General features: G+C 43.0%; 1 protein-coding gene across 2 annotated transcripts in view; it reads right to left on the reverse strand.

Annotated features, from left to right (window-relative positions):
* LOC139534625 (mitogen-activated protein kinase kinase kinase kinase 2-like) overlaps positions 1-11,556 on the reverse strand; it is a 31,596-nt gene extending 20,040 nt beyond the window's left edge. For both annotated transcript variants that reach the window (XM_071333907.1, XM_071333906.1), the window contains exons 1-8: positions 11,102-11,556; positions 3,520-3,577; positions 2,755-2,842; positions 2,143-2,207; positions 2,010-2,065; positions 1,035-1,082; positions 865-907; positions 519-591 (exon numbers count right to left, since the gene is read on the reverse strand). In XM_071333907.1, the coding sequence (XP_071190008.1) occupies positions 519-591; positions 865-907; positions 1,035-1,082; positions 2,010-2,065; positions 2,143-2,207; positions 2,755-2,842; positions 3,520-3,577; positions 11,102-11,245 (575 nt within the window). In that variant the 5' untranslated portion in view covers positions 11,246-11,556. The remainder of the gene's footprint in view (positions 1-518; positions 592-864; positions 908-1,034; positions 1,083-2,009; positions 2,066-2,142; positions 2,208-2,754; positions 2,843-3,519; positions 3,578-11,101) is intronic.
* Between the last annotated feature and the right edge of the window lie 74 nt (positions 11,557-11,630).

Raw genomic sequence — 11,630 nt, forward strand, 5'->3', positions numbered from 1 at the left:
TAAAGCAGACCAATCAGTGTCTACGTAAAGCAGACCAATCAGTGTCTACGTAAAGCAGACCAATCAGTGTCTACGTAAAGCAGACCAATCAGTGTCTACGTAAAGCAGACCAATCAGTGTCTACGTAAAGCAGACCAATCAGTGTCTACGTAAAGCAGACCAAACAGTGTCTACGTAAAGCAGACCAATCAGTGTCTACGTAAAGCAGGGCAATCAGTGTCTACGTAAAGCAGACCAATCAGTGTCTACGTAAAGCAGACCAATCAGTGTCTACGTAAAGCAGACCAATCAGCGTCTACGTAAAGCAGGGCAAACAGTGTCTACGTAAAGCAGGGCAAACAGTGTCTACGTAAAGCAGACCAATCAGTGTCTACGTAAAACAGACCAATCAGTGTCTACGTAAAGCAGACCAATCAGTGTCTACGTAAAGCAGACCAATCGGGGTCTGCATTAAGCACCGACCAATCAGTGTCTACGTAAAGCAGACGAATCAGTGTCTGCTGATTCAGTTATCTTACCAGTAGGGAGTTCCTATAAAAGACTTCCTCTTGGCTACAGAAGCACTGATCTCTGCAGCAACTCCAAAATCGGCTACAGGAAAACAGAGACAGAGAGTCAGAGACAGTCTAGTCGCCGAGGGAGACTGAATCCAGAATCCAATATGTCTTATGAGTGGCTTGTTATTAGCACGCTAGTTAACCTCAAAGTTATTGCAGACAGTGTGTGTGTGTGTGTGTGTGTGTGTGTGTGTGTGTGTGTGTGTGTGTGTGTGTGTGTGTGTGTGTGTGTGTGTGTGTGTGTGTGTGTGTGTGTGTGTGTGTGTGTGTGTGTGTGTTGGATGGTATAGAATAGATGTTCACTGACCCAGTTTGATGTCTCCTCGTTCTGTGATGAGGATATTTGCTCCCTATAGACAGATGGACACACACACACACACAAGCGCACATACAAACACACACACAAGCTCACAAAGATATAAACACAGAAGATCCACAGACTGACAACAATAACATACAGCTATGTCAAAATGATACCTTTATGTCCCTATGCATTTTACTTGTCTCATGCAGGTGGTACAAGCCCTGTCGAAAAACAAAAACACAGAATCAGTTTGACAAATCTCTCAACCTCATCATTAGTTCACCCCACAAGCAGAGATCGGCAAAAATTATAAAATACAATTCCAAAATATCCTAAAGACCAATGTATCAAAATAAAATACAAAATACTTTTGCAAAGTATTGTATTGAATTAGAATACATAGAAAAAGACCCTATATCATTTTATTTCAGGACTGTTGAAAATTATTTAGAAAATACAAAATACTCTCTAAAGTGTCTTGTTGAAAAATATATTGGATTGTAGTTCAGGCCACTGAAATACATATGACAAAATACTCAAAAGTAATTGAAATACTAATTTCAAATACACGTAACAGAAATTCGGCCCATCTCTGCCTACAAGCTTATGGAGCCAGTCACAACACAACAGTGAGCAACAAACAGGGCCGGCTCCAGGCATAAGCAACATAAGCAGTCGCTTAGGGCCCCCAGCCCATTAGCAACCCCCCCCCCCCCCCCCTCCAAAACAAATACATATATTTTGGGGGATCTCAGTTAGAATAGTAGAATACACAAGGTTTACATTTGAAATTTGGTTTTCCATCAGAAGTTGTTCTCTTTTTGTGTCAGTCAATGACAGTCACTCGATTAGCCATGTCAGCTAACACATTTTATATTGGTAAGTTAGTCTAACCGGTTATCTAAATGTGTAGTAATCATGGCCGAATACTGACCGGGCAATCTCCCCAAAAGGCTAGAGCTGGCCCTGGCAACAAACACAAACTGCTGACATGAATAAGGAAGGTAATGTTATGTTGCTGTGCTGTGTGTGGTGCCACGGAACTTGATGCATCGCTTTCCTGTGGTTAGAAAGACATACGATTATATTGTGACTGTATCCCCCAGTTAGGAAAGTGAGAGAGCTCATATGTTATATGACTGACTAACCTGGAGGGTTTCTCTGCAGATGTAGGCTATCTGCTTCTCCTTGAACGGCCCAGTCACTGTGGAAATACCAGTAGAGACCTGAGATTAATGGCACATACAAGGGAGGGTGGAAAATAGTTTCAGCTGTGCGTACCGTGGTAAATGTCTTGTAACGACCCCCCTCCACAGTACTCCATGCATATCCATAATTTTGTGTTCCTGCAAAAATGATAGATCCAGTTTTATTATCAGTCTTTTGTCAACGCTTTCTGTTCCGTTGGCTTTCCAGACTAAAAAAGGGTATTTACATCTGAATATTTAGACAGCTTTCTGAGAACTTGGCTGTAGAGAAGTTTTACAATCCAAACAAATCACATTATTATCTGCCCTTGAAATGTTACAGAGGTAACAACACTCAGACGTTCCAAGAGGACCAAGCTAAAAAAGAGAGAACCTTGAGTGAAATCATTTTAAAGTCAGTGACAGTGTGTGTGTGTGTGTGTGTGTATGTGTGTGCGTGCATATGTTTCTCCCTATGTGTTTGTTAATGACCTCTATCAGCAATAGAGCTTTTTTGTGTGGAGCTCTACATTATCTGTGGTGTGGGAGAGAGTGTTGCATTCTATGTCCTAGTAGTGGGTGTTTGAGACAAGAGTGGATTTCGACACATCCAATAACACATCCAAGAACACTCACAATCCAAGGAATTCCATGGATGGACGTGGACTATCATAAAGTGTAAAATCAGACAAGCTTAGACATGTACCTGTGATAGCTGCCGAAATAGGCCACGATATTCTTGTGCTTACATTCCTTCATCATAGTGATCTCCTGCTGGATGGATGTGATATCACCTGAACAGAGAGCATGCAGGTCACATGTTCTGACATCTCAACACTAATATTGATATTAGTACTAGAACTACTACTACTGCTGCTGCTACTACTGCTGCTACTACCGCAGCTACTACTGCTACTACTACTACTACTGTTACTACTGCTGCTACTACTACTGCTACTACTATTGATGCTACTACTACTACTACTACTACTATTGCTGCTACTACTACTGCTGCTACTACTGCTACTACTGCTGCTACTACTACTGCTGCTGTATACTAGTATTACTAGTACTACTAATACTATTACTGATACTAGTACTAGAACTATACTACTACTAGTACTGATACTAGTACTAGAACTATACTACTACTACTACTGCTACTACTACTACTACTGATACGACTGCTACTACTGATACTACTACTACTGATACTACTACTACTACTATCACTGATACTCCTACTACTACTACTGCTACTACTGCTACTACTACTACTACTACTACTGATACTACTACTATAACTACTACTACTACTGCTGCTAATACTAGTAGTAGTTGTATCACTGTATCACACACAATATATTGTTTACAAAGAGTTAAGAATGTACTACACAAAATATGCATGAAGGGTAAACATGCAAGAATTGACCCATAATACAGGTCTGACAACACTGAGCTTTTCACTTACCAGGATCCAGTTTGACTATTTTGATGGCTGCCATTGCTGAACTCCTGATGTTTCGAGCCTGAAGGAAATGATAAAGTTAGCTGTGAGTGATTACCTGTGTGAACTTTCCTGTTAACAGGCTACAGAGTATACAGGCCACAGAATGCCATATATTAGTCAGCAGCAGGACATAGGCCTACAGCTAGATTCCATTACAGTGGAACAAAACCAACAGTAATCAATGTTTCCTTATGTCTTTTGCATCAACTTGCTGATGACTCCTTGCAATTGCTCTATTTACAACAGTCTATTATCTGTTTTTTCTCTAACTTTTTCTTAATGCATTTTCATCTCTGTTTGGAGGCCCTGGCCATCTTGATGATAAAAGACCCAAGCCCCCTAGTCAGCCATCTTGATGATAAAATACCCAAGTCCCCTAGTCAGCCATCTTGATGATAAAAGACCCGAGTCCCCTAGTCAGCCATCTTGATGATAAAAGACCCACGTCCCCTAGTCAGCCATCTTGATGATAAAAGACCCAAGTCCCCTAGTCAGCCATCTTGATGATAAAATACCCAATATTAGTTAGTTCCTGGTTTTATGGCCCGGCTGGTCACCTGCTCTCTCTGACATTCAGCATAACCTTGTATTGATGCAACAGTAGGAGATAGGGTGTGTTGGATAGTGAGAGGCCTGTTGGTGAGAGGTCTGTCTGTTCTACACAGTCCCAGGGTGCGTCCGAAATAGCACCCTCAAATCAAATTGGATTTGTCACATGCACCGAATACAACAGGTGTAGACTTCACAGTGAAATGCTTACTTACGAGCCCTTTCCCAACAATGCAGAGTTAAAAAGTAAGAAAAGATTAGCAAAAATAAAGAAATAAAGGAAATAGTAACACATTTTTAAAATTTTATTTCACCAGATAGGCCAGTTGAGAACAAGTTCTCATTTACAACTGCGACCTGGCCAAGATAAAGCAAAGCAGTGCGACACAAACAACAATACAGAGTTACACATGGAATAAACAAACATACAGTCAATAACACAATGGGGAAAAAATCTATATACAGTGTGTGCAAATGAGGTAAGATTAGGGAGGTAAAGGCAATAAATAGGCCGTAGTGGCGAAGTAATTACAATTCAGCAATTAAACACTGGAGTGATAGATGTGCAGAAGATGAATGTGCAAGTAGAGATACTGGGGTGCAAAGGAGCAACAAAAAAAATATATATATGGGGATGAGGTAGTTGGATAGGTTATTTACAGATGGGCTATGTACAGGTGCAGTGATCTGTGAGCTGCTCTGACAGCTGATGCTTAAAGTTAGTGAGGGAGATATGAGTCTCCAGCTTCAGTGATTTTTGCAATTCGTTCCAGTCATTGGCAGCAGAGAACTGGAAGGAAAGGCAGCCAAAGGAGGAATAGGCTTTGGGGATGACCAGTGAAATATACCTGCTGGAGCGCGTGCTACGGGTGGGTGCTGCTAAGGTGACCAGTGAGCTCAGATAAGGCGGGGATTTACCTAGCAACGACTTATAGATGACCTGGAGCCAGTGGGTTTGGCGACGAATATGAAGCGAGGGCCAGCCAACGAGAGCATAGAGGTCGCAGTGGTGGGTAGTATATGGGGCTTTGGTGACAAAACGGATGGCACTGTGATAGACTACATCCAATTTGCTGAGTAGAGTTTTGGAGGCTATTTTATAAATGACATCGCCGAAGTCCAGGATCGGTAGGTACTATAGTCAGTTTTACGAGGGTATGTTTGGCAGCATGAGTGAGGGATGCTATGTTGCGAAATAGGAAGCCGATTCCAGATTTAATTTTGGATTGGAGATGCTTAATGGGAGTCTGGAAGGAGAGTTTACAGTCTAACCAGACACCTAGTTATTTGTAATTGTCCACATATTCTAAGTCAGAACCGTCCAGAGTAGTGATGCTGGACGGGCGGGCAGGTGCGGGTAGCGATCGGTTGAAGAGCATGCATTTAGTTTTACTTGCATTTAAGAGCAGTTGGAGGCCACGAAAGGAGAGTTGTATGGCATTGAAGCTTGTCTGGAGGGTTGTTAACACAGTGTCCAAAGAAGGGCCAGAAGTATACAGAATGGTGTCGTCTGCGTAGAGATGGATCAGAGAATCACCAGCAGCAAGAGCAACATCATTGATGTATACAGAGAAAAGATAAAATGACTATAAAGAGGCTACATACTAGGAGTTCCGGTACTGAGTCAATGTGCAGGGCTACAAGGTAATTGAGGTAATATGTACATGTAGGTGTCCATGTACATGTATTGTGTAAGTGTGTGTGTGGCGTCAATTTTCATGTGTGTACGTACAGTGCATTCGGAAAGTATATTTATTTATTTATTTATTTATGTTGCTCCTTTGCACCCCATTATTTATATCTCTACTTTGCACATTCTTCCACTGCAAATCAACCATTCCAGTGTTTTACTTGCTATATTGTATTTACTTCGCCACCATGGCCTTTTTTTGCCTTTACCTCCCTTATCTCACCTCACTGCTCACATTGTATATAGACTTATTTTTCTACTGTATTATTGACTGTATGTTTGTTTTACTCCATGTGTAACTCTATGTTGCTGTATGTGTCGAACTGCTTTGCTTTATCTTGGCCAAGTCGCAATTGTAAATGAGAACGTGTTCTCAACTTGCCTACCTGGTTAAATAAAGGTGAAATAAATAAATAAAATAAATAAAATCAAGACTCTTCCTGGAGCTGGCCGCCCGGCCAAACTGAGCAATTGGGGGAGTAGGGCCTTGGTCAGGGAGGTGACCAAGAACCCGATGGTCACTCTGACAGAGCTCCAGAGTTCCTCTGTGGAGATGGGAGAACCTTCCAGAGGGACAACCATCTCTGCAGCACTCCTACAGTCAGGCCTTTATGGTAGAGTGGCCAGACGGAAGGCACAACTCAGCAAAAGGCACATGACAGCCCGCTTGGACTTTGCCAAAAGGCACGTAAAGGACTCTCAGACCATGATAAACTTTACTGAGCAAAGGGTCTGAATACTTAGGTAAATGTGATATTTCAATTTTATATTTATCATTTTGCAAAACTTTCCACCGAAATGTTTTTGCTTTGTCATTATGGGGTATTGTGTGTAGATTGATAAGGGGGAAAAAAAATATTTCATCCATTATAGAATAAGGCTGTAGCGTAACAAAATGTGGAAAAAGTCAAGGGGTCTGAATACTTTCCAAATGCACTGTATTTTGTGTGTGTGATTATATGTAGTGTGTGTGTGTGTGTGTGTGTGTGTGTGTGTGTGTGTGTGTGTGTGTGTGTGTGTGTGTGTGTGTGTGTGTGTGTGTGTGTGTGTGTGTGTGTGTGTGTGTGTGTGTGTGTGTGTTAGTGTAGTATGTGTGAGTGTGTGGGTAGAGTCCAGTGAGTGTGTGGGTAGAGTCCAGTGAGTGACATTTGATTAACTGTTCAACAGTCTTATGGCTTGGGGGTATAAGCTGTTCAGGAGCCTTTTGGTTGCAGACTTGGCACTCTGGTATCGCTTGCCGTGCCGTAGTATAGAGAACAGTCTATGACTTGGGTGGCTGGAGTCTTTGACAATTTTTAGGGCCTTCCACTGACACCGCCTGGTGTAGAGGTCCTGGATGGCAGGGAGCTCATCCCCAGTGATGTACTGGGCCGTACGCACTACCCTCTGTAGCTCCTTGCGGTCAGATGCCAAGCAGTTTCCATACCAGGCAGTGATGCAGCCAGTCAAGATGCTCTCAATGGAGCAACTGTTTTTGAGAATATTTTCAGCCTCCTGAGGGGGAAGAGGCGTTGTTCTGCCCTCTTCACGACTGTGTTGGTGGGTTTGGACCATCATAGGTCCTTAGTGATGTGGACACCGAGGAACTTGAAGCTCTCGACCTGCTTCACCACAGCCCTGTTTATGTGAATGTGAATGTTTACTGTAGTCCACGATTAGGTCCTTTGTCTTGCTGACGTTGAGGGAGAGGTTTTTGTCCTGGCACCACACTGCCAGGTCGCTGACCTCCTCCCTTTAGGCCGTCTCATCATCATCGTTGGCGATCAGGCCTACCACTGTCGTGTTGTCTGCAAACTTAATGATGGTGTTGGAGTCGTGCGTGGCCACGCAGTCATGGGCGAACAGGGAGTACAGGAGGGGACTAAGCACGCACCCCTAAAGGCCCCGTGTTGAGGGTCAGCGTGGCGGAGGTGTTGTTGCCTACCTTCATCACCTGGGGGCAGCCCATCAGGAAGTTTAATCTCAGGGTCCTTAACTTAGTGATGAGCTTGGAGGGCACTATGGTGTTGAACACTGAGCTTTTGTCAGTGAAAAGCATTCTCACATAGGTGTTCATTTTGTCCAGGTGGGAAAGGGCAGTGTGGAGTGCAATAGAGATTGCGTCATTTGTGGATCTGTTGGGGCAGTACGCGAATTGGAGTGGGTCCAGAGGGTCTGGAATGATGTTGTTGATGTGAGCAATGAACAGCATTTCATGGCGACAGATGTGAGTGCTATGGGACGATAGTTATTTAGACAGGTTACCTTGGCATTCTTGGCCACAGGGATTATAGCTGTCTGCTTGAAACATGTAGGTATTACAGAATGGATCAGGGAGAGGTTGAAAATGTTAGTGAAGACTCTTCACAGCTGGTCAGTGCATGCTCTCAGTATGCGTCCTGGTAGGCTCGCGTCACTGGACAGCTCGTGGCTGGGTTTCCCTTTGTAATCCGTGATAGTTTGCAAGCCCTGCCACATTCAACGAGCATCAGAGCCGGAGTAGTAGGATTTGATCTTGGTCCTGTATTAACTCTTTGCCTGTTTTATGGTTCGTTGGAGGGCGTAGCGGGATTTCTTAAAAGCATCCGTATTAGTGTCCCGCTCTTTGAAATCAGCAGCTCTAGCCTTTAGCTCAGTGCGTATGTTGCCTGTAATCCATGGCTTCTGGTTGGGATATGTACGTACGGTCCCCGTGGGAACGACGACGTCGATGCACTTATTAATGAAGCCGGTGACTGATGTGGTACATTCCTCGACCCTATTCCCTGTATAGTACACTACTTTTTATCAGGGCATGCATAAGGAATAGGGTTTCACTTCAAACTCGGATGCAGACAGACTTAGAGCTTTAAAAGTGTCAAGGTCAGCGACATGGTTTATATTGGGACATCAGCCGTTACGTAACAATGCTGAGGGAAAAGTCCCTGCTTTTGAATCCAAAGGATGTTGTTTGCAATGTCCATCCGACGTTCGTCCATTTCCTCCTGTTTTGTCCTGTAAATATGTATTGCTCCCATTCTTTCAGAAAGGTCAAACGTTGATGTGACGTCAGGTTTTAAGGCCCTTAGCTCTCTCTATGCACAACAAGCATAGAATCAGCCAATGGGCTATCAGGTTGCCTGTAAACAAAACCTGATGCTTGGCAACACCCCGAATTCATGTTTCTTTCCCCGTTATACTGGAGTACTTCCTGTGACTGAAGTGACAGTAATGTCTCTTTTAAGGTTCATCACTGGGCAGCCTGAAATAACAGTGTGCTGTTTGATAGAGTTACAGACGATGGGACTGAAAATAAAACTTTGATCAAGATTCCATAAGTTCTTTCTCACAAAGCTTGATTGAATCAGAGTGGAAATGACATACAACAAAAACACAGTTTTCCTGTATTACACATTCCAGTAGCGTGTTGCATTAAACTGGCCTTGGACCATTAATGATATTCAGTGAGAGATAGATAGGCCCACAACTGCAGTAACAGCGCAAATGGTAGTGTGTGTGATGTAACGTACAGTGACAAACGACCTGCAGCCCACAGTGTGACAGTGATGACTGGGCTCTGCAGTGCGGCTGCTGGTTTGTGAAACAGTTTTCTGTTCTGTGGGTTTCCCCCCACCATCGAACCTCAGGCAATCTCAGTCAGGTCATAACAAGCATATAACTATGAATGTACGTACGTACTCCTCATCCTGTCTTCGGCTTACTTTTGCATGCACACCAGAATACAAGACAAAAGGAACTATTCACTCATAAAAGAAAACAGCTAACAATCTTTGCGATTCTCAGAAAAACAAACCATTCTTGACTATGCAGCGAGTGACATACTTTCTATTAATTACATAGCCACAAAAGATCACACACTTGAAAATCGATGCCTCAGCTGGGTAGCAAGAAGTTTCGTGGATCTTGTGAACAATGGTCACCTTGAATGTCCACAAAGTCAGAGAGCCCACTAGGTAACAAGGCCAGTGGTTTGAACCCTGACCTCCAGGCAGCTCTACTAAAGCTGGAGAAAGAACAGTGGAGGAGAAAAAGAGTACTGCGAGGTAGTGGGAGGTGACAACAGGCCATTGTCTGTGGGACAGTAACAGTTTCCTCATTCACAGCAGGCAGGCACAGCCCGGGCATTTACATGTGGCTAAGGCATGGGGGGGTAGACATTACGTAACTTCGAGACTGAGAGAAACAAAGTGCAATTCTAAGGGATATTTTGAATTGTTCATAAATCTGTTCTTCGTCCAGCATACACCCATGCAACCAGACATGCTTCATCTACTCATTTGCTGGATGCAGAGTTCAACAGACCTCATTAGCCCAAAAGTTAACACAATTGTGCGTACAGTAAATGTTTTTCATTGTATGTCTGTTTACATTTGTAGCCTATTGGATAGGGAATGTTTTGGGTATGGGAGGAGAGGCACACAACGATTTGAGTCGGACTCCCTCGCAGGATGCATGTATGAGACATTCAGGGTGGGATTACAGGATGTTTGTTTCCTGCAGCTCACATCCCCGAGTCAAAATAGAATAGACTGATCGAAAACATACCTTTCTACATAAATTGGGCGTCAACAGCCAAGATCCATTAAACAGTGTTGATAAAAGTCAGTGCACTTCAAACTCGATATCTTGTATCATCCACCTGACTTAAACAGTGATATATGAAATAGGCTATTCTTCTGTCACAAAAGCAGCACAGAATAAAAGTATTGTTGAGAGGAGAGCAAATAAAAAGTGTAAAGCAGGTCTAACACAATGGAATGGAATGTCTGAGCCCTTATAAATGTTCCTTTAAGGGTCCTGATGGATGTTGGACTAATGGATCAGCCCGGATGCCAACCCAGCCTGATTGTGAATACTGATTAGCAGAAGATTAACTACTAGCCAGTGGAATGGGCATTATAGGCACTGAGCATCATTAACATGTGTGCACGTACTGTATCTCTCCTATACCCGAATTATTCTCAAATAGCAGCAAGGCAGGCAGGGGCGACATACGGCCAACCTTACCTGCATCTCCCTTGTTATTGGTTGTGGTAATAACACGTTTTAGAAGGTAGCCTATATTGTTAATTACGTGCGTAAAAGTTTGATTAGATTTGAAAGGACTCATTGATTAAAACAATATGGTAGCTTTTTTTATATCCTGTTTTAAAGTTGTAGCCTGTCAACATAAAATCGAACAATATTTCAATTGTGGAATAAATAAAAACTTGTTTTTAAACAGCTAGGCTACGTGACACGGCGCAGTAACCTAACCCATATAGAGCTTATTAAAACGCGTATGTGTGCTAATCTCCAAGCCGATCTGACATTTTCCCCACTCACCTTGAACACATCACCATACGTGCCAGTCCCAATACGTTGAATTAACTCGTAATCATTCAACGGGTCCAAAAACGAGACTCCAATAGTGGTATCCATGCTTACAGACTGAGCTGCGCCCGGACTCACACGCACGTTTTTATTCATTCATGACAACAATACATCCAGCGAATCAACCACTGGACGCAAGGTGTTTACTGGAGCGCAATACTCCACCACGATTCTTCTGACAGGCAAATAGAGCTAATAGCCTCAAATACTACTCTTCTTTCCAGGCATTCATCTTATTCTAGCCGAACCACAACTGGGGTTGTAGGCTGGGTTTCTGTATAAGCACTTTGTGATATCTCCTGACATAAAAAGGTGCTTTATAAATACATTTGATCGATTTATTATGGACCGTCGTGTATCCAAGTCAAGTGATCTCAAATCCCAAGTGTTAGAATATTTTCCTGATATATAACAGAATTTTACCACTCAGGAAAAGAAACTAGCAGATGCACACTGTACATCTACAAATACCCCATTATGA

This window comes from Salvelinus alpinus, chromosome 11, assembly GCF_045679555.1.
Source record: "Salvelinus alpinus chromosome 11, SLU_Salpinus.1, whole genome shotgun sequence".
NCBI classification, from domain to species: Eukaryota; Metazoa; Chordata; class Actinopteri; order Salmoniformes; family Salmonidae; genus Salvelinus; species Salvelinus alpinus.